The sequence below is a fragment of the Mustela lutreola genome, chromosome 7 (genome assembly GCF_030435805.1).
Source record: "Mustela lutreola isolate mMusLut2 chromosome 7, mMusLut2.pri, whole genome shotgun sequence".
Classification (NCBI taxonomy): Eukaryota; Metazoa; Chordata; class Mammalia; order Carnivora; family Mustelidae; genus Mustela; species Mustela lutreola.
Window position 1 is genome coordinate 59,940,593 of NC_081296.1, and position 22,933 is coordinate 59,963,525.

At 39.0% G+C, this 22,933-nt stretch overlaps 2 protein-coding genes across 6 annotated transcripts in view; one reads left to right on the forward strand and one right to left on the reverse strand.

Annotated features, from left to right (window-relative positions):
- Positions 1 to 17,526, forward strand: part of SLC12A6 (solute carrier family 12 member 6) — a 93,152-nt gene extending 75,626 nt beyond the window's left edge. For 3 of the 4 annotated variants that reach the window (XM_059181072.1, XM_059181073.1, XM_059181074.1), the window contains 13 exons: positions 2,639 to 2,813; positions 3,118 to 3,236; positions 4,436 to 4,534; positions 6,752 to 6,871; positions 7,651 to 7,755; positions 8,163 to 8,331; positions 9,508 to 9,703; positions 10,337 to 10,506; positions 11,765 to 11,896; positions 12,488 to 12,595; positions 12,798 to 12,982; positions 13,365 to 13,498; positions 14,440 to 17,526. In XM_059181072.1, the coding sequence (XP_059037055.1) occupies positions 2,639 to 2,813; positions 3,118 to 3,236; positions 4,436 to 4,534; positions 6,752 to 6,871; positions 7,651 to 7,755; positions 8,163 to 8,331; positions 9,508 to 9,703; positions 10,337 to 10,506; positions 11,765 to 11,896; positions 12,488 to 12,595; positions 12,798 to 12,982; positions 13,365 to 13,498; positions 14,440 to 14,531 (1,804 nt within the window). In that variant the 3' untranslated portion in view covers positions 14,532 to 17,526. Of the gene's footprint in view, positions 1 to 2,638; positions 2,814 to 3,117; positions 3,237 to 4,435; positions 4,535 to 6,751; positions 6,872 to 7,650; positions 7,756 to 8,162; positions 8,332 to 9,507; positions 9,704 to 10,336; positions 10,507 to 11,764; positions 11,897 to 12,487; positions 12,596 to 12,797; positions 12,983 to 13,364; positions 13,499 to 14,439 lie in introns of those variants that run through there. The other variant, XR_009355490.1, reaches the window with a different exon arrangement.
- On the reverse strand, positions 17,364 to 22,933 carry EMC4 (ER membrane protein complex subunit 4). 2 transcript variants are annotated; one of them, XM_059181076.1, is made up of 5 exons: positions 22,722 to 22,931; positions 22,297 to 22,411; positions 18,491 to 18,644; positions 18,017 to 18,177; positions 17,364 to 17,772 (listed from the first exon to the last, which is right to left on the reverse strand). In XM_059181076.1, exons 1-5 carry the CDS (start codon positions 22,805 to 22,807, stop codon positions 17,737 to 17,739), a joined length of 552 nt encoding a protein of 183 aa, XP_059037059.1. In that variant the 5' UTR covers positions 22,808 to 22,931; the 3' UTR covers positions 17,364 to 17,736. The 2 variants fall into 2 exon arrangements, with proteins under 2 accessions (XP_059037059.1, XP_059037060.1); XM_059181077.1 differs by lacking the exon at positions 18,017 to 18,177 and having other exon boundaries at positions 22,722 to 22,933.

Here is a 22,933-nt window from a genome sequence, read left to right on the forward strand (position 1 = left end):
GTCTCTAGCATCTCCTTTATGAGACATATAAGTATGTATCTGTTTAGCATTCTAAATACAGTCTTGAAAATTTCTTCATTTCATTCATGAAGGTTGCTGGGTGTTTTTCCTTTCCTCTCACCTATGAGCAAAAACTATGTTTTTGTAAGAGATACCTAGAAAAATCTTTCCCCTAACCCTGCTACAGCTCTTCCCCCTTTTCCCTATCTGGGGGAGTTAACTAGCCTCCCAATTCACCTTCTTAAAACAGAAACATGGGTGCCATCCTAGACTTTTTCCACCGGTTCCCTCATCCAGTTAGTTTCTAAGTCCTGTGAAGTCCACCTTTCGTCTCAGTAGATCTCTTCCACTATTCTTTACCTCTGTCCCCTTTCCCAGGCCTCTGGGATCTTCTGTCTAGATTACTGTAGTTATCTCCCTTTAAATATTACCATCTTCAATCCTTCTTTCCTGTTGCCACTAGATTTTTCTACAACACAAAATTAGATTGTACAAACCGTCCTGCTTTACAGCCTGCCAAAAGCCCTTTGAAACCCATCATTTCGATCTGGCCCTGTGTACCATTTTCTGATGTCCTCTCCCAGCATTCCCTTGTAAACTCCCTGGGCTCCAGCCATAACCTGATGCTAAATACTCAGCCACACATTTGTTTGTGCAGTTTCCTTTGCTTAGAACAGTTAATTCCCTCCTAGTAGACACATCGATCCTCTAAAATTAGACTGAATGTCTTCTGTCCTGTGAAGCTTTCTCACACTCACCCAGCAGAGATAACCATATACCCCTTCTTATTCAGCCACTACAGTATTGCACATACCATATACACTGTAGCTTTTCATATCACTCTTTCCGACTCAATCGAGTTCTTTTAGGACAGAAATCCCAGTAGATGCTGTATATGCATATTGTTGACAAAAAAGAATAAGTAGCACAGTTTACTATTACTGTACTATTGTCACTGAAAATATATGGGTGTATGAGCTTTGGTAAATTACTCCATAATATAAAAAGTACTGAAAATGTAAGCTGGTATTCCTTTGAAAGACTGTTGGTCATTATCGGGGCACCTGGATGGCTCCGTTGGTTAAGCCACTGCCTTCAGCTCAGGTCATGATCCCAGGGTCATGGCATTGAGCCCCCACATGGGGCTCCCTGCTTAGCAGGAAGCTGTTTCTCCCTCTATCACTCCTCTGCTTGTGTTCCCTTTCTCGCTGTGTCTCTCTGTTAAATAAATAAATAAATAAAATCTTAAAAAAAAAAAAAAAAAGGAAAGAAAAACTGTTGGTCGTTATCTTCTAATGTTGAATGTACACATACCTTATGACCGAGAAGAAATGCATGCACACGTGCATTAAGAATCATGGATAAGAATTCTCGCAGCACTATTATCATTAATAGTCAAAATCTGGAAATAGTTAAAATGTTCATTAATAGTAGAATGAATAAATTATGTATTCATAATGGAAATGGAGTGGAAAACCATAGAGCAATGAAAAATAAATTATCCACAGTTATACACAAAGTAAATAGGATGAATTTCACAATGTTGAGTGAAAGAAACAAAAGACCTATACCTTATTTCATTTATTGAAAATTAAAAGGACAGTGGTGGAGGGGACAAAAGGGCTAGTGTTGGCCCGTAGCCATAAGAGCAAATTTGGGTGCTGGCAGTGTTCTGTTCCTTGACTAGATAGTTAGCTGCATGGATGTTTGTGAAAATTCATTGAAGTGTACATTTTTTTGTACATTACTTTTTGTGTGTCATACTTAATAAAAGATGGTTAAAACCATAAATAATTAAACAATGACATCACATGAACCCATCAAATTAGGACTGACTTTTAGAATTTTAATACTCAAGGCTGGTGTGGAATAGGTATGTACTATAAAACTTAAACCTTCATATACTTCCAGTGGAAATAAAATGTATTATAACCTTTCTGGAATTTAATAATAAAATGTATTATAACCTTTCTGGAAATTTATAACCATTTTGGTAGTGATTTTGAAATATTTTAGATATTGATCTCTTTTACTGCAGTTATTCCCTCTTAGGAATCTGCCATAAGGGAACAAATCTGGGATGTGTGAATGTAGATATGTGCATAAAGATGTTAGTCACAGTATTTTCCATAGTGTAAAATCAACACTAGAGAAATGGATTATGTAAATTATGATGCAGTATTGTTAAAACCACTAAAATTTTTGTTCCTGAAAAGTTTTTCATGACATAGGAAAATGTAAGTTAAAAATATGGAATTACAGGTATACTGTGATCTCATCTGTATTTTTAAAAACAGTAAACAGATTCAAATGTGAAAGTATACTAAATATTACCAGTTATGTTGTGATTATGGATTTCTTCCTGGTTTTTATATTTTTTGTATTTTTCTAATTTTTGTTGCAAAGAGCACAGATATTTTGATATTTTGCGGGGGAAGCTATAATTGAAGTTTAGCTTTATTTTCTGGGCCTACAGGTTATTTTTTCTTAATATAAATCAAATCTGCCTACCTTTACATTTCTTAATACTTATGTCTGTCTCAATTTTAATTCTCTAAAAAATTATAAACAGAAAAAATTAGGTGAATGTCTCTCTACTCTTCCAGTATAATTTTCCATACCCTCATTTCTTACGCAGGTTTGGGGATGCTGTGAAAGGTAATCTGGTGGTGGGTACCTTATCTTGGCCTTCCCCATGGGTGATTGTTATTGGCTCCTTCTTCTCCACGTGTGGGGCTGGACTTCAGAGTCTCACAGGTGCACCAAGGCTGCTACAGGCAATAGCCAAGGATAACATCATACCCTTTCTGAGGGTGAGTGTCCCTTTCCCATACCCTATTTCCTTTTTGTCAGATTTTATGAGAAACTGTGTGGGTCTTCATAGGCTTAGGAATTACTAGATCATACAATGTGAAGACGTGGGTTTTTAGTACAAAACCTTCTAAGTCGCTATGGGGGATGAGTTTATATGTGAGTAGGATAAAGTTATTTAAAAGATGCCACAGTTGTTAACACTATTATCCATCATATATCTGAAACTGTAGCATAGAGGAATCAGGGAACATTGACTCAGACATACCCCACCACCTGTGTCTGATATTTCCCTTCTCTGTACAGGTTTTTGGTCACAGCAAAGCCAACGGGGAACCTACCTGGGCTTTACTTCTAACTGCTGCTATTGCAGAGCTGGGGATTCTTATCGCCTCCCTGGATCTTGTGGCCCCAATTCTTTCTATGTAAGAGCCAGTTCTTCTCTTTTTTTCTTGCTTATATGATGTGTAGTACATGTTGATTTCCATCAGGCATGCAACAGTAGTGATAAAAGAGTGAGCCAAGTACAGGTGTAACTTCACCTAAATAATATATATTCCTAAGAACTTCAAGGCTAACTTTTATAAATCATCATGGTTTCTTCCTACCTGTATAACTTCAAAAGTTCTTTGCCTTCATTTCTTATTCATTATCAGCTGGTTGTAGCTTTTACTGCTGCTGTTAGCTTTGCTCCTTCAGCTGCGACTTAGTAATGACTTAATACCTGCCTGGCACTGGGCAGCATGCTAGGAATACAAAGATGAATGACAGAACCTTAAGGAACTGATGAGAGAGAGAGACCAGTAATCCTGTGTAGTGGGATGAGAACTATGGTAAAGGTGAACACTGCTATAAGAGCTCAAAAAGGACTGAGATTCAAGAAAGGTTTTCTAGGAAAGGAGACACTTGCATCTTGAAAGAGGACTGGTTATTTACTAAGCAAAGAAAGAGTGAAATGTTCCAGACGCGGAATGTGTGTAAAGGAATTGGGAATGAAACCACGTAGCACATCTGAGAATTCAAAGTAGTTTGGCTTTGGATAGAATGGAGTGTGACTGTTGAGAGTAGCTGAGCAGAGAGGCAGGTAGAGCCAGGTCACAAAAGACCTGGAACTTTTACCTGGAGGTTGTGAGTGATCCTTTGAGATCATGTTTATGTTTTAGAATGATCAGTTTGGTATAAAAGACAAGTGAGAAGTAGGCTGAAATTGGGCTGAGAATGCTACCCGTAAACTTATTTAATCCAGCAGGGAAGAAATGAGATCCTGAACTAAGGTGATAGCAGTAGAGATGGAAGGGAGGAGAAAGGTTTTAAAATGTGTAAATAGGTAGAATCCATAGGACTTGATAAGTTAATTTGGAACAAAGATAAGTAACAAAGAGGAAACTTGGATTATCCCAAAAACAACTGGGTATAGAGTGGATGTGTCTTTCACTGTGAGAGAATGCAGAAAAATGAGCAAATTCATGGGGAGAAGTTAAATTTTTCTACATCCTAGTCTTAATCAAAGGCTATAGTGAGCTAGAACAGAAGCTTAAACACAACAAAGGTCTCTATTTACAATAACCCTTGGAGAATCATTTTACAATAATAATCATGCCTTTTACTATTTTTATTCTGCCAGGTTTTTCCTGATGTGTTACCTCTTTGTGAATTTGGCATGTGCATTACAAACATTACTTCGAACACCTAACTGGAGACCCCGGTTCCGCTACTACCACTGGTAAGTCTGTTCTTTTTTTTTTTCTTCCCCACATTTGGAGAGAACCTGTCATGAACTAGAAAAGTAGGAGATTCTGGGTTGGTTAATAAAATTTTTCTTGGCCAGCCATCCTGTCCTGCCTGTTTCAGCTTCGGTGATCACCTGAATTTCTACCAAATTACCATGTGTTTTCGTAGTTCACTTTATAATTTATAACACCTACTTGAGAATAAAGACAGAAACTATGAAATATGTATTTCCAGTCTGCTGTATTCTTCAGCTTAAACCAGCCTACCCTTTGCATTATTTGTTTTCCCATTTCTTTCTTAGCTAAGGGCTGGGCTTCACCCCTTTTCTGTCTTCATTCTCATTTTCTCATCAGTTTTCATTCTCGAACTCTCTTCCTTACGAGGTTCATTTAGCAGGTAAGAGTATGAGCTGTGGAGTTAGATGACCTTAGCTCAGTGTCAACTCTACTATTCCCTAGCTTTGTAGCTTTTAGCAAAACACATAACTATATCATATTTAATTTTACCATCCTGCTACATAGTAAAGCTCACAGTGAAACGTTGCTATAGCTGCTGCCTTCACATCTCCACCACTAAGGGAGTCATCACGCTTTTAGCTGCCATCCCATCTCCTCCTCATTTCCTTCCTGTCATAGCTAAAGGTTCTTAATATGTCCTGTGTGCACCTGTTGCTACATTCCTCTGTGCTGCCTTCCTCCTTGACCCTTTCCTGACTTCACTCACCAGTGGTAGGCACTAGTGTGACCTTTATGTGGCAAAAATTTAAATCCTTACTGTATTATTACCTCTAATCCTCTTTCTAGCTTTAACCTTAATTAAATGTTCACTATGAACTTTGTTGTGTTACTGTTTTGCTTTGTTAGCTTTTCCCTTTATCCTTATCCTATGTTTTTATTAGAGATAATTTTCTCCATATTAACAACTCTCCTGTTCACTCTTTCATTCATCGTAGAGCTAAGAAGTTCCTTCTGTACACAGAAGAACTTCAGTAAGCATGGTTATCTACTTAATCTATTTGATCAAAACAGGCATTTCATCATTCTCTTGCCAAGTTTTTCTCTCTCCTTTTTTTTAGAGGGAGACAGAGAGAGAGCCACCACATGTGGGGGGGGGGCAAAGGGAAAGAGAGACTTTTTATTTATTGATTTGACAGAGCAAGAGAGCACAAGCAGGGTGATTGGGAGAGGGAGAGGGAGAAACCGGCTTCCTAGTGAGCAGGGAACCTGATGTGGGGCTTAGTCCCAGGACCCTGAGATCAGGACCTGAGCTAAAGGCAGACACTTAACCGATTGAGCCACCTGGGCACTCCAAGAAAGAGAATCTTAAGCAAACTCCACACTCAGTGCTGAGCCCAATGCATAGCTCGATCCCAGGACCTTGAGTGCATGACTTGAGCCAAAATCAAGAGTTGGTCACTTAACCCACAACCTACTCGGGCACCCCTCTGCCAAGTTTCTCTTAATGTAAAGTAAGAAAACTAATGGCAGATTTCCTTTAGTGGGTTCTGCGTGATGCTAAGGAATGTTCATAAGGTTTTAAGCAATATTTACATGAGATATTTCTTTTTAAAAGACCATGTTCAGGGGTGCCTGGGTGGCTCAGTGGGTTAAAGCCTCTGCCTTCGTGGCTCAGGTCATGATCCCAGGGTCCTACTCTTTGCATAGCAGGGAGCCTGCTTCCCTTCCTCTCTCTCTGCCTGCCTCTCTGCCTACTTGTGATCTCTGTCTGTCAAACAAATGAATAAATACTTAAAAAAAAAAAAAAAGATCATGTTAATAACTCTGTGTGCCCCATTCTTGCTTTGCCAAGTAGGTATTTATTATCCTCACACCTACAGATAACTTTCATTACAACCTGTTCATTTATATGTTTTTCCAGCAGTGGGAAACATCAGCACAAAGGATGGTTCGGGCCTCAGTGCAGATTTGCTGACTATTGCAGTCCATGATACGATAACTATAAAAATTGAGAAAAATCATTTTGAAACTTTTATAGCAATTTGACATTCTCACAGCATCCAGGCATATAGTAATGTTTCTAATAATTCATTTTTATTGCATTTTATAAAAGTTCAGTCTGCAGTATATTGGAATTAAAAAGATAATAATAACAATCCTTCACCAGTTTGAGAAGCACCTCTAGCACAGGCTTCTTTTTAGCTGCTTAGAAAAACATTTTCTTGTTTGCATTTTGGTTTTTAATTTTCTAGGGCCCTCTCTTTCATGGGAATGAGTATCTGTCTGGCTCTGATGTTCATTTCTTCCTGGTATTACGCCATTGTAGCTATGGTAATAGCTGGTATGATCTACAAGTACATCGAGTACCAAGGGTGAGTCTGTGGATTTGACCTTAATTACTGCTACAGGTATCAAAATGGACTAGTTTGGTAGAGCCAGCTCAATGAAAATTGCATTAAGGATCCAGACAGCTTCATTTAACTGCAACTAAACTCTATAACCCCAAATTCTTTTAGCCATCTTACAGACACAAACTACAGAATCAATAAGGAGAACCCATTGAGAAAGTATGAACAGATCAATTTAAAAAGTTGCTAGAAGGACATGTCAAAATAATGATATTAAAGTCTAACACAAATATAAGTATTTATGTTTCCCTCTTCAGTTAAGGTATAATCTCTGAAATGAAAAAGAAATTAATACTGAGAAACTTCATAACAACAAGACTACAGAAAAAACTTACAAAAATTAGGAATAAATAACACTGGTTCAGAAGATTACATTGAATTTTGCTTTCTCCCTATTATTTTCAAAATTAAATTAAACTTTGTGTCTGTTGTAATTTCCTTCTCCAAATTGCTATTTTACATCATTGCTTTTGAACAGTTACATAGAAGAATGAGCAAGTGATCCTTCCAGCCTTTGTTTTGAATTGTTTATTGTACAGTGTGGTCCACTGCTGAAGGGCAATATGGGTCTGCTTTTCGTGGGTTCATTATGTTAAGAGCATTATATTAATAATTAATATGAGTTTTAATTTTCAACTGCATGCATATGTTCGTTTTAGAAAGAGGGAAAAAAACCCCTTGTTTTAAAATTATACTTGCTATAGTTGATACTTGTCTCTGCTTTTTTCTCTTTTTTCTCCCAGAGCGGAGAAAGAGTGGGGTGATGGAATCCGTGGGCTGTCCCTCAGTGCAGCCCGGTTTGCTTTGCTCCGGCTGGAAGAAGGACCACCACACACCAAAAACTGGAGGTAAAGAGATCAATAGAGCTTAGTGGTATGGTGTTTGGCACATGGTTAACACACACAACTGTGTGCTTCAGTGATTATAGGATAAGGAATTCAGGTGGCTCAAAGAATTGGTGTGAAGGACCTGTTTTGAATGATTCCAAATCCTTCATACTTTATTTTCTTTGCTTCATGGGATATCTGATCTAGACTTCTGCCATTTTTTTGTTCCTTGCAGAATGATCAATCTGTGGTAATACTGGGAGGATTCAAATAAACTACAGCCTCATCCTAATGTTTCCTCTAATCTCTTCCTTCTTCCCATTTACATTTTATTTAGATCTCCTGAATTAAAGGGTAGAATTTATCATTCTGTTCCCCAAACTCAAAAGTGTTTTTTCCCTCCCACTCTCCCACCAACCTCTTTACAGGCCTCAATTACTTGTATTACTGAAATTAGATGAAGACTTACATGTCAAGCATCCTCGCCTCCTCACCTTTGCGTCACAACTTAAAGCAGGAAAGGGTCTCACTATTGTGGGCTCTGTCATTGTGGGGAACTTCCTGGAGAACTACGGGGAAGCTTTAGCTGCTGAGCAGGTAAGAGTCAAGACGTATTGACTTAATGGAATTTAGCTTATGACTTTGTGATGTTAAGTTGTCAGACATTATATTTCTAAGTTAATTGCTTTCCTGCATGTTCTGGGAGGTTTCCTTGTTAGTGCTAACTTTTGAACCATCATCGTCTCCCAAATAATGAGATGAACCAGAAGATAATAATTTATGTTTTCCATTTAACAAGCGTTACTAAACTTTCAAGATTGTCAAGGCTAAGCACTGTTTCCAAATAGACTCTAAACGTTGACTCAGGCCTCAGAGAAGTCATGTAAATAAAACTATCCTTTGAACTGTGGAGATGGTTCTGCTCATTCTGATGATAAGGGGCCATGAACAACTTTCCTTTCTCCTTACCAGCCTACATTGGTATGTAGTCATGACCAAGGTTGCTTTACTTTTGATTAACTTTCCAAGTGTAAGTTCTCCCTAAAGAAGAAAGCGGTTTTGACTCTAATACTTACTTTAATGATAAAACCAACCCTGCTGTTCAGAGAAACGTACAATTACTTTTCAAAAATTTTACTGGATTTCATTTTGGAATACTTTGAAACCCTGAAAACTAGAAATACTTGAAGAAACATTAGTCTGGAATGATGGTAAAAATAAATAAAAAGCACAGGGTTGGAAATCAATAAACCTTGCTTATTACCCGTGCTACACCACTGACTTAATCTCTGCCTTCAGGAAAATCATGTCTTACTTCTATGCCATTATTCCCTTCGTCTTTCCACTAAGAGAGTGGAGTAAGAATAAATGAAATATTATCCCAAATTGGCTTGAATAAATAATAGTAAAGCAAAGACAATGGTCATCAGTAATCATCATTAAAATATCAAAACAGATGGAAATAGGAGAAATGAAAAAACATACCTGAGAAAATTCTTAAGCGAAACTGAATCATCATATTGAGTTTCTAATAGTATGAGTCGGGGCATCAGGGTGATTGAGGAAGGAAGCAGATCATGTTCACACTCCGCCTGGTCAGTTAAGAAAGAATATTGAATATTTGTTTTATGAAGATCCCTGTTCTTGATTTGTTTAGTATGTTACAGAGGAAAAGGCAGAAAAACTCTATGTAGTCAACCAGCACTATATGTAGTAAGCACTTAGAGAGTGAAACAGGGTGAAGCAATTCAGCATTGAGGTTCTCTTTTTCAGACTATAAAGCATCTAATGGAGGCAGAGAAGGTGAAAGGGTTCTGCCAGCTGGTGGTGGCCGCCAAGCTGAGGGAGGGCATTTCCCACCTCATCCAGTCATGTGGCCTTGGAGGCATGAAGCACAACACGGTGGTGATGGGATGGCCTAATGGTTGGCGCCAGAGTGAAGATGCCCGAGCATGGAAGACTTTTATTGGTACAGAACACTTTTCATTTTATCCAAAGGGCCCAAATAGGGGATACAGTCAAACCTCTGTTGCCTTAGTCCCACCCCATAGCCTCCAAAAGTAGAGACTGGGCCATTGCTGAAGCATAGTTCTATAAGGGCACCTAAATAACTACTAACAATGATAATCTTATTCTCCTCACCCCCTCCAGCTTTATATTATGTTCATGAATTGTTTATCTCTGTCAAGTATCATGCTAGGAATTATCTCTGAAATTGCCCAGTTTTCATTTATGATCTGCCACATTGACATTCTCACAGGAATTGGAAGGATTGTCTTTCATCAAAATCTCCAGAATTCACATAACCCCCCAACCTTAGAAATGCAGTGATCGGAATTTAGTAATGTAAATCATGGTTCTGAATCTAATTCTGTTAGTTATTCAGATTTTTCTTAATGATTGTTGTTATCCGATGAGGTATAACCCACTATGTAAACAGAACACTTTGCTTAAAGAAATGTAAAAAACAAAAAAACACAAAACAAAACAAAAAAACCCACAACCAACTCAAAAACCATTATCCTTGCTTTCCTGACATGGTAGGAAGCAAGGCAAGTGTGAGGAGTCTTCTCTGTTTGTCCTGATTCTGTTTTCTCCCTAGGCACAGTTCGAGTGACAACTGCTGCCCATCTGGCCCTGCTGGTGGCTAAAAACATCTCCTTCTTTCCCAGCAATGTGGAGCAGTTTTCTGAGGGCAACATTGATGTGTGGTGGATTGTGCATGATGGGGGCATGCTCATGTTATTACCTTTCCTACTCAAACAGCACAAGGTACATTAGATACCTTTGGGAAAAAAAAGTCTTTCTCCCTTAATATCTGTCCTGGTTCACTAGGCTGACCCTTTCCCTCTGATTACAGTGTTGGGGCTTAGGATCAGAGGAGCTGGGGATTTTTCTTAGCATTCCCATGATCCTAGTTCCAACTGTATGAGAAGTAGTCTTTTTTCTATTTGATACCTATCTCCAAGTGAAATTCAGCAAATTAATAAAGTTCCATATGAACTCTTGGAGAAACACTAACAAGTGAAACACATCCATTTAAAAGAAAAAAAGACCAAAGTCTCTCAAATACTGGAAACCTCTGTTCGGATGTTTTTGTATCTGATACATATGCATGCTCATCCTTTGGTAAGACTAGTTAAGCTGAACTTTAAAATTTAAGTTTAAAAGTTAAAATAGTCAAGCAGAGAGAGTCAATTATCATATGGTTTCACTTATTTGTGGAGCATAACAAATAGCATGGAGGACATGGGGAGATAGAGAGGAGAAGGGAGTTGGGGGAAATTGGAAGGGGAGGTGAACCATGAGACACTATGGACTCTGAAAAACAATCTGAGGGTTTTGAAGGGGTGGGGGTGGGAGGTCGGGGTACCAGGTGGTGGGTATTTGAGAGGGCACGGATTGCATGGAGCCTTGGGTGTGGTGCAAAAATAATGAATAGTGTTATGCTGAAAATGACTAAAAAATAAATTTAAAAAAGTTAAAATAGTAACTTTTAGAGTCTGCATGGGGCCATCAATATGCTATCCAAATACAGCACCCTCCTAATGTATTCTGTGTCCCCTTTTGCTGGTTTTCTTCTTGTTAGGAAATTAAGAACTTCTTAAAGTTGTTTTTTTGTTTTGTTTTGTTTTTTGTTTTGTTTTTTGACAGAGGGAGACCACAAGTAGGCAGAGAGGCAGGCAGAGAGGCAGGCAGAGAGAGAGGAGGAAGCAGGCTCCCTGCAGAGCAGAGAGCCCGATGTGGGGCTCGATCCCAGGACCCTGAGATCATGACCCGAGCAGAAGGCAGAGGCTTTAACCCACTGAGCCACCCAGGCGCCCCTTAAAGTTGTTTTTAATGTGTTTCTTAGTCAAGCTTTTGCTCTCATACAACAGTATATCCAGTTAGAAGCTAAAAACAAATACCCTGATACTACAGGAAGGTTGTCCAAAGCAAAAAATGTCTTGTGTTTTAGGAATCACTCTTTTTTGGGGGGGAGGGGGGCTTCTTGCATCTAACTTGCCATATATGTATGGTACTTTCTCAGGTGTGGCGAAAATGTAGCATACGGATCTTCACAGTAGCCCAACTAGAAGACAACAGTATTCAGATGAAGAAGGACCTGGCTACCTTCCTCTACCACTTACGCATTGAAGCAGAGGTGGAAGTGGTGGAGATGGTGAGAAAGCGGAGTTTGAGATCAAACAGACCACCCTTCCCCCGTTTCCTACCCTGTCTTTCTAGAACTTTTTCTGGTTTGGGAAATTGTTCAGCTGCAAATGTGGATTAATCCCTTAGTTCTGACAGAGCCCTAATACATTGATCTAGATAAGTAGACTATGTATGTTTTGTGTATTTGGTGTTGTTTTTTAAATTTTTGCTTTCTTGTTTGTTGTACAGCCTTTATATTTCTCCCAGATTCTTGTCTGCTTAATATGGTTTTATTAAGTTTTAATTCATTTATGCATGTTAAAATCACACACAGCTTTTTAAAAATAACCTGGCAGTATTTTAAAAAAAGACTAGAGTTTGTATTTTGTTTCAAGGAAATATATATGTAATGGTTAGATTACGGAAAGGAATGTCAGTGCTTCTGTGTTTGATAGTTCATAATATTATATAACTCAGTAACTTAACAAAATATGGGTGTAACGTAGGTTGATATTGTGGTACTTTCTCTGGCTTAATTTAGCAAATGGAAATGAAAGTGAGTGGTTCAATTCTTCTTTCTCTTTTGTGCTTGTTGCCCACTCTGCGTTGTCTATGGCAGCATGACAGTGACATATCCGCTTACACTTATGAGCGCACCCTGATGATGGAGCAAAGGTCCCAGATGCTCCGACACATGCGACTGTCCAAAACAGAGCGGGACAGAGAGGTGAGACCTTCCTGCATTCACTGAATCCTAGTCTGTCACTGAGAGGGATGATACTGTATTATTCTCATAGAATGACACATTCTTTCCATCTTACTTTATCAGTTCTTCCACTATAACCACATTATTGTTTGAAAATAATTGAAGCTAAAGCATGAGAGGAAACTGGGTATAGAGGTTCATAGCTGTGTTGGCCCCTCCTCAGGCACAGTTGGTGAAGGACCGGAACTCAATGCTGCGATTGACCAGCATTGGCTCTGATGAGGATGAAGAGACAGAGACCTACCAGGAGAAGGTGCACATGACTTGGACAAAAGACAAGTACATGGCATCCCGAGGACAAAAGGCTAAGTCGATGGAAGGATTCCAGGACCTGCTTAACATGCGTCCGTAAGTTTTCCAACACACAATCTTATCACATAACACAGTATCCTAGTCAGTGGCATACATGTGACTTTGCCTGGATACAGAGGATGAAGTATCTTCTTCATTTCACCCCAAATCTAGCCATCTCTCTGTTACTTGCCTGTGCATATCAGCTACGAGTTAACATTGTGCATAAACTAACCACCCTTCTTTCTCACCATACTGTGTTCCTGGCATAAAACAAGCAAATGTAGAATGAGAAAACCCAGTGTATAAGGAAATCATTTGTTCATTACATTATTCATAGTCAAAGCAAAAAAGCTCTGTATCTCACTGTTTTTAAAATTGGCTATAGCCTAGCTTTCTCTTTGCCTTAACCACCTGTTTCTCCCTTTCACCCGCCCAGGGACCATTCCAACGTGAGACGGATGCACACAGCAGTGAAACTCAATGAGGTTATAGTTAACAAGTCCCATGAAGCAAAGCTGGTTTTGTTGAATATGCCTGGGCCACCCCGAAACCCTGAAGGTGATGAAAACTGTATCCTTTCCAAGAGTGGAGCTACCAGTAGGGAAGGTCTTAGCCTGTTTCTTAGATGAGACCACTAGATAACCTTAAGTCATTGTCTGTGCCCATGTTTCTCTCTCCAGGAGGGAAGGCCATTAAAAGTCTTTGGTAAGGGTTCTTACACAGCAGTGAGATTGATCTTCTTTGGGGGAGTTGGGTATATATATTCTCTCTGAACCCTAAAGAGAGTTTTTAGATGGTAAACTTGCAAAATGACTTCTGATATTCACAGTATAGAACCCTTTCTGAAACAATCCTAGAGATGCAATACCCACGTCCTTTCTTCTTTTCAGGCTCCATCCATTTTGCAAAGCCCCTTACTTATGGATGTAGTTAGGAGAGAAGCAGTTTCAATTAAATCTCCTCTGAGGGGGAAAAAAAGATAAGGGTTTTTCCTCATACCCTGATCGCAGGATTTTTTTTAATGGGACCCCTTCAGAAATGCAATGGTATAGAATGGCCCATTCCCATCACTACCTTTAAGAAAAAGAGATTAAGAAAAAAAAAGCACTGGCAGAAAAATCTGATTTGAGCTGCTTCACTTAGAAATTACTTGGGTTCTCTCTAGCACCCTTATAAGCTGTCCTGTTGTGGCTTTTTCCTCTTTTTTGGCTTATTTTAATGTGGTACAAATACATTACTTATAAGTTTCCCCATTTGTAAAATAACTTTTAGAAAAAAGTCTAACAAATGAAGGTCTTAGATTATATACGTAAAGGAGTTAGATCCCTAGGTTATGTCACAGTGTTAAATTGAACCAGAGTTCAGACATCTCCAAATCTTGAGTTGTTAAAATTGTTAAAACAAGCATGTTAATTTTGCAGTTTTGAGTCAGATGAACCCTGATTATCATAATGTCCGGTTATAAAGTGTGATCTTCTCCCACCTGTTTGTCTCCTTGACCGATTCGGAAGACATGGAGTTCCTGGAAGTGCTCACCGAGGGACTAGAGCGAGTTCTCCTGGTCCGAGGTGGTGGCAGTGAAGTGATTACCATTTATTCATAATCTATTCCTGAAGACTCTGCTTGGCCTCACCTTTCCTAAAAGGCTTCCATTCTCCAATGGAAGTGCCAGCTCTTTACTACTGCTCCCATCAAGTAGAGGTCCGGGTTCTGTACACATCACACTGAACTCTTGACAAGCTGAGCCTCAAGTACTTGTACAAAGAAGTACACATAGTTTTGCTCTTCGCTGTCATATGATCTGCTGTCCTTACAGAAGAAGCAGATACTTCCTCAATATCAGAACACTGGTCAAGTCCTAAAAGCCATGTCTGTACTAGTTGAAGGCAAATTAGAATTAACAAGCTAAACCATTAAAATGAATTGGCAAAAGGGGTGCTAGAAATTCAAGAAGACAAAAAGTAAAGTACATGTCCCACATGGAGGGGGAATGTCAGAAGTCATGGTTCAGTGATGATACCATGGGGGTAACAGCCAGAGACACAGCTTCATCATATGAAAGAATTCATGACCAAGTATGTGGGGACCTAACATCCTTGTGGAGATAACCTGTGCCCAAGATGAAAACCTTTTTTAGCTGATTTTCTTTAATGTATCCACTGCTCTCCAGGACTCTCTTTTTATTTTAGGGTACTATACAAAAACTAAAACATGGCTACAGCTTCTGCTTCTTCCTCCAAAACAAGATTCCCCCAGAATATCAGGTTTAAGTATACATACTGTGTCGGTTTATATGTCATCTGGTTCTCAAAACCCATTCTATGGTTAAGATGGTAATACAGGCATTGTTATCCTGGAAGATGTTTTTTTAAAGGTAAAAGAATTTCTTTCAGGTTCTTTTCAAATGGCTAAGTTAAGGAAACTCCAAATTAAGATCTGCTGAAACAGATCTGTGGGACATGGTCAAAACATACAAACTGTTATCTAAAAAATCTAGATGATGATACACATTGACCAGTAGTTTCTCCTCTCCTTTCTTTTATGCCCTCCAGGTTAATAGACACAGGTCCAAAATCATAGGAATAAACTAGGAAGACTGGCTAAAATCCTTCTCTAAAAGCTTTGGACTTTTGACTGTCTTTTAAAGGGGAACCCAGCAATGGAATTCAAAGTTCTAGAGCCATACTCCTTCCATAGTGCCAAAGATTGAGCTGCTGCTACTCTCCCTACCTGCTTCACTAAAGTGGCATATGATTGGCATTGACCTGGTTCAAGAAACTTACTTTTAACTCAGAAACCTATGGACTCATTTCCAAAGCCATAGCAAAGACTTGAGGCACTCAACTCACCTAAACGCCCAGAGTATGAGCGTTTTTCTTTTATAGATTTCATTCTTCATTGTGACTGTAGGAACTTGGCTCTGAACTAAGATGATCCAATCCAACAGTCCTCTTCTATTCCAGTTGTTTTCAGAAAGCTGTGTCAAGGAAGCACTTGTACAAGCTTAGCTTTTTATTTGCTCTTCATAAAACATTTATTGGTCATTTTAATTTACCGGTCATAAAACACCTAGCTTTCAAGCATAGGGAAACTACCTTGAGTGGTAATTGCAAATATGTGTGAAATGTTCCTTTTATAGGATAAGTATTTAGAAAAACTATTTTGCCTGTATTCATGACTGCTTTTGAATCACTTTTATTAATGGTAAATAGTGCCATTCTTTTTTGATCACCCAATAGAATATGGAGCAAGCAAACCTAGGTACCAGCAGATTATTCATTTGACTCTAATGGACAGAGAAAACTTTTCAGTATGGCTTAAGAAATTGAGTATTTTGTTCCCTTTGCTCTTTCTTCAACTTCAAGACTCAGTCGGGGTAGCAAAGCAAACACAATCTTTTAAGTATTTTTTCCTGCTCCTTCCTGCAGAAGGTAGAAGCGTTGTTTACAGTTTCCACTGTAATACTCTATAGCTTAGCTGAGTCCACAGTAGTGGAACAGGTTCTCTAGGATCCAAGATATTGAAGCCCCCATGCTTTAAAGGTAAGCCTGCCCAGGAATTCCTCTACATTTACACACATCCTCTGGCCAAAGTGGTTGATACGTACTTTTTTTTTTTCCAGATAAAAAAAACATGAGCAGAAAACAAGGTTAGTTTTAGAAGAGCTTTTTGTGGTTGGAGCTCTCTAAGAATCTTTTAAAGTTAGTGGCTATTAACACAGCCACTACTTCAGCCCCTAAAACAAAATCACCATTACATAGGAAAATGGTTATTAGGCCAGATTTAAACTCCTGTCTAGAGCATTTCATGTTCATGTGTTGCTGATGTTGTTTGTCTGCAAAGTATCTTATCTCTTCTAATCACTGCAAATAAAGCAATACTGAAAACTTGATAAGAGAGAATGCACCTTAGGGGAAGGGGTTTTTGTTTCCAGAAGGAAGAGAAAGGAAAGACCTCTTCCTGCCTTTTGAATAAGATCCAGCTTTTAAGTCTTAGCTAAAATTTACCAGGGCAGGTTATAGCTATCCATTCTCCAGTTGCTGGCTCTCTGCTTTCTGAAGCTATCTTAAAAGCTGAAGTCTGAATTGCAGCATCTGCTCAACAGGTGCCCGGTTCCTCTTGGCAGGGGAAAGTTCATTACCTTGTATCTTCCTTTGCCTCAGATTCTGTGGCCCTAACTAGCCCACCAATCCTCACTCCCCCTAAATGTGTTTAAAAACCCCTTATTGTGGATATTAAAGTAGCATTTACACTGTAAGCATATTTATGTGCTCTTTTTGTCTGGTTTGTTTTTCTTTTCATCATGTATAATCTGAATCCAGCCTTAGTTTCTCACATCTTCCACAAGTGTCTCCAACAGAATTTCTGTGTCCCAGCTTGTGTTAAATAGAAGTGAAATATTAAGGAAAATAGATTTAAGGGAAACCTGTGCAACTTTTTTTTTAAGCATTGTTCTCAACCATTTAATTTATTGAAAGGAGATGCTGCTGTGGTTCTTGATTTAGCAGCAACCATTCTTTTGTTTACATAGTTATAGTTTTGTTGTTTTGCTCTGTACTGGAAACATAAATAAAGTTTTCTACATTATTTTCAGTCAAGGGTTGTGGTACAGTTTCTTTGTGTTTGGAGTGATACATACATTCTTTCTGGGATTCATCTCCTTACCATGGAGTAAAGAGAGCTTTGGGCTCCTTTCAGCATGAGTGATAACATTAAGAGTTAGTATGCTGAGAAGGAGCCACGGGGCACAAGAAGAAGGTTGTAAATGAGATCCCGATACACAGGCACCAGGGGCTTCCTTCTCCTCTTCACAGAAGCAGTCCTCCACCGCTGAACTCCATCCTCTGAAAATAGAAAAGGTAAACAGGTGATTGGTGAATTGGTGTTGAACTAACTTATGGAACCAAGTACTTCATTTAATCACAGGCTCCATTTAGCCTTATCCTTAAAAAATTAACAACTTTCAAACTCCCAAGGGATCTTATTTCTTACGAAATAAGCTCTAGTACCAACTTAAACCCCCCATAATCAGATGGGTCTGCTATTTACATTACAACTGCCCAAAATTTAACTTCTCCTTTGCCTTACCTCAGGGGGCTCAATGAAGGCTAACCAGTCTGATGCATGTGTAGGCAACAGTCCCATTGACTGGCACTTATAAACAGCCAATGCCAAACCCATGAGGTTTCCAATGAGATACACCAAACCCTGAAGAAACTTCTGGCTTGAACTTTCTAGCATCTTGAAAGCTGTTGGGGTAATAAAAAGTTTCAAAACCAAAACAACTTTTTTTTAATAGGATATATGTTAAAATAATAGAGATTAAAATTAAACTAATAGAGATCCAAAGTAAGAAAGCAAATAGGACCATTAAAAGTGAACAAAAAGCCATGATAAGCTCCATGTCCCTCCACCATGCAACCACCTCTACCATCACCACCCTGCAAACCCTCCCTCCTGGCAACTAGCCAAAAGCAATATGAAAGATTTTCATGGATTTCACTAAAATTTGTCTTTAATTCTTAAAATTTAAGAAAGGGTTGTTGTACCAAGAATACTTACTGGCTGAAATGGCCATAAGTGCCTGAATGGGCCGCCAAGCCATCATACACACCATCATAGTAGGGAAGATGGAGATAGTATTGCCTGCCATGTACATGATGAAGAGGTTCATGGGAATCTGCTTGAGGGGACCCAAGGCGATATCCCAGCAGCGCTAAAACAAAACACAATTTTAACCTATGATCTCTATCTTCAGTCCCGCATTTAAAAAAAATTTTTATTAACATATAATGTATTATTTGCCCCAGGGGTACACATCTGTGAATCATCAGGCTTACACATTTCACAACACTCACCATAACACATACCCTCCCCAGTGTCCATAACCCAGTCACCCTATCCCTAACCCCCACCCCCCAAACAACCCTCAGTTTGTTTCGTGAGATTAAGAGTCTCTTATGGTTTGTCTCCCTCCCAATTCTGTCTTGTTTCATTTTTTCCTTCCCTGTCCCCCATCAGCCCCCCCCCGCCTCTCAAATTCCTCCTATCAGAGTGATCATAAGATAATTGTCTTTCTCTGATTGTTCAGTCCCACATTTACTGATGTTAAAGTCAAATGAACACAATTCCCAATTCTGTGCTCTTGACTGAGCTGACTCCGCAGTTCCACCACCTCTGTCTGCCCTTCTCCATGTTGTCACAGGAAGCCTGTTCTTGGCTTAAGGTTTAAAAATAAAATAAACCTTAGGTTTAAAAATAAGGCATCCTCACCATTTGTTATATTTTTTCCTATTGGTTTTTCAGAAGCCATTTTTTCCCCATGATCTAGCTAAAAAACAAAAACAAAAAACTTCCCTACTTTTGTTCTTATGCTTCTGCATCTCTCCTTTCCCCATCTAAAACTGAAATAGTTAAATCCATAGGGTGGGAGATTAGCACACCTCAATCAATAAAAGAACAAGCTGAGGGACACCTGGGTGGCTCAGTGGGTTGAGCCTCTGCCTCTACCTCAGGTCATGATCTCAGGGTCCTGGGATCGAGCCCCACATCAGGCTCTCTACTCAGCTGGGAGCCTGCTTCCCCCTCACTCTCTGCCTGCCTCTTTGCCTACTTGTGATCTCTCTCTGTCAAATAAATAAAATATTTAAAAAAAAAAAAAAGCTGACAAATCAAGATATTAAGATCTAAATGACATTATTAACAAACTTAACTGACATATACAGAACACTGCATTTGGAGAATTCACATTCTTTTCAAACACACACGGGACATTTTACAAAAGCTGGCGACTTGCTGACCCTTGAAGAAAGTGTCAACTCAAAGAACCCAAATTATACAAAGCATGTTCTTTTCTTATGCAATTAAGCTAAAATCAGTAAAAAGAAAACTGAAAATTCCCTAAACATTGGAATTAACAAATGTATTCTAAATAATCCATAAATAAAAGAATAAATTACAATGGAAACCAGAAATACTGTTAACTGCTAACAAAAAGCCACATATTAACATTTGTGGGACACAGAGCACTGAAAATTTTATAATAAATACATATTTAGAAGACTAAAAGTGTCTATTTCTTCCTTTTTGCAATTTTTGTAAGTTTAAAGTTCCAGTTAACATACAGTGTAATATTAGTTTCATGTGTACAATATAATGACTCAACACTTCCATACAATGCTTAGTGCTCATCACAAGTGCCCTCCTTAATCATCACCTCTTTCACCCATCCCCCCACCCACCTCCCCTCTGGTAACCATCAGTTTGTTCTCTATAGTTAACAGTCTGTTTCTTGGTTTGGCCCTCTCTCTCTTTTTCTTCCCTCTTTGCTCATTTATTTCTTAAATTTCATATATGAATGGAATCATATGGTATTTGTCTTTCTCTGACTGACTTAATTTACTTAGCTTTATACCCTTTAGCTCCATCCATGTCATTCTCAGCATCTATTTCAAGTTAGAAAAAGGAACAAATTAAATACAAGGAAATGAAAAGAAAAAATTAGAAAAGAAATTAATTTTTCTTTAAATCAACAAGGCTAAAAGTGTCTTCTTTTAAAGATTAATAACATCAATACTGGTGAACCGGATGAAGGAAAAAGAAGAGAATTGTGCAACACTGGGAATAAAAGAGGGAAAATTCTATAGTTCTTGCAGTGTATTAAAGTGATCATATGAGCACCTGGGTGGTTCAGTGGGTTAAAAGCTTCCGCCTTTGGCTCAAGTCATGATCCCAGGGTCCTGGGATCCAGTCCCACCTTAGGTTCCATGTTCAGCAGGGTGCCTCCTTCTCCCTCTGCCCCTCCCCCTGCTCATCATCATCTCTCTCTCTCAAATAAATAAAATCTTAGAGTGATCATATTATAAATTTGGGGAAATGGATAAATTCCTAAAAGAAATACCTAATGGCATAGTAAATTGAGTATTTAAATAGTCATAAAACTGTTTAAGAAACTGAATCTGTAATTAAGTCCAGATGGTTTCTCTTGGCAAATTCTGAACATTTAAAGAAAAGATAAACCCCGTCTTATATAAAAAATGAACATTCTACAACTCATTACATGGGGCCCCATAAATACCTGACAAGGACCTGACAAGGACATTATGAGTGTAGTTTATAGATCGATACCACTCCTGAATCTAAATGCAAAAATCCTACTAAACAGAAGAGTAACAAAGTAAATCTAGCAATATTAGAAGAATATATCACTATCCATTTCAGCTTATTCATGTTAAAAGAAAAAATATTTATAAGCAGTTCCCTGGTGTGTCACTTATATAAAAGATCATTTATCTGGGAATTTAAAGATTAAACCCGCCATACAGCAGAACTGTTCTAAAGTAAGTATAATAACCTACCTTCAACACCAGGCCATTTTAATCATACTTTCATGTTATTGTTCATATTACAAGTACCACGATGAAAAATGATAAAACTGTTCAAGAAAAGAACTGATACCTGCTGTCATTTTTATGTAAAAATCACTGCATTTCATGAAATGAAGATAACTTAGTATTTAACAATATTAAGGCTAAGAGGAAAGAAAGTGCCAGGCACTATACTGGGCACTTGGGAGACAAAATCTGCTTTCTTGGACCTTACAAGTATAAGGTAATAATTATATCATATGTATGAATGACATGGAGAAATGCAGTAAGTAGGAAAGGATAAGTAGGAAAACAGGATAAGAGTGCCATGAGTAGGCTTCTCTAAGAAGGTAATATTTGGGAGACCTAAGGGAGATAAGAGAGCAAGTCACACAGATATCTGGGGGAAGAGTATTCCTGGAAGAGGGAAAGAACATGTACAAAAAGTATGAGATGGAAGCCTGCCTACTATATTCAAGGAGCAGCAAGAAGACCATTCTGACTAGAGTGGAATAAAGAACAAAGGGGAAAGTGGTAAGAGAGGACTAGTGTCAGACTAGAAGGATAGGTAAGATAAGAAGTAGTGATAAGCAGCAAAAATTTTAGTCTGTTTTGAAGATAAAGCCAAAAGAATATCCTGATACACTGGTAAGGGAACTAGAGTAAAAGGATGATGTCAGGGACTCCTGGGTGGCTCAGATGGTTAATAAACAAATCTTTAAAAAAAAAAAAAAAAGAAAGAAAGAAAAGAAAAAAAAAGATGACTTCAACTGTTAGGCACTGGCACCAATAGATAATCTTCAATCCACTTCCTTCTATGTTCAAACATCTTTTATTTTTCCAACTATTAAGCACTTTTACTACTGTAAATTAATCTCAAGCAGTTTACCAATATTAGGGGCAAGAGTCCCACAGTAGGATCCACATGCTGCCTGGGAGAGGAGGGTGGATGCGTAGGTCAGGACTGGCCTAAAAACTATTGTGATATCTATACCTCTGTACCTTCTCCACCAGGATCCGGTCTGTCTCTTGCACGCTGGTATCAGGCACTTGCTTGTCCAAGTAACCCACAGGGTACAGCGAGTCTCCCTGGCCACCGCCCCGGTCACTTCGGCTCCTAAAGAACCAAACCAAGAAACTAAAGCTGCAGGCTCCCACACTTCATATCCCACATTCCTGTTCTAATCATAGGCATAAAGACCCTCAGATACACCTGCCCAGATTAGAGAAAGCCCTCTCGTGGGTTCGTCAGACCTTTGTCTATTGGGAGTAATGAAATAAGCATCTTTGGAACAACAAAAACCTCCACGGAGAAGCCGCTGGCTCCTCGGGAGCCGTCTTTGTGCCACCCATCATTTTCAGAGAGTTGTACTTGAGGGGTCGGGTTTTACTCCTCTGCGGCAGTTCTGGGGTAAAGGGCTCCTCACCTGCTGCCTCCTCCAGGCCCGCTCAGCTCAATGGCCCACTTGAAGCGCCGGCCTCGGTTGGCCACCAGGCTCCCCTGGGCCGTCATGGCAACGACCTTCTACCAAAGCTTTGAAACTCCTTACTCTAACGCGGGTCCCAGGCCCAAGTCCACTGACACCCGCTATTTCTTGGTCTCACTCTGCAAGCCCGCTTCCGGCGCGCAGCATAGACG

What these genes read in the sequence shown, in the direction of transcription:
- EMC4 (XM_059181076.1), bottom strand. Translation starts at nt 22,807, where the DNA reads ATGACGGCCCAGGGGAGCCTGGTGGCCAACCGAGGCCGGCGCTTCAAG. An exon ending in ACCGGATCCTGGTGGAGAAG is followed by an intron (nt 18,645 to 22,296) that starts GTACAGAGGTAT and finishes GTTTTGTTTTAG; the next exon opens with CGCTGCTGGGATATCGCCTT. An exon ending in ACTTATGGCCATTTCAGCCA is followed by an intron (nt 18,178 to 18,490) that starts GTAAGTATTCTT and finishes TTACCCCAACAG; the next exon opens with CTTTCAAGATGCTAGAAAGT.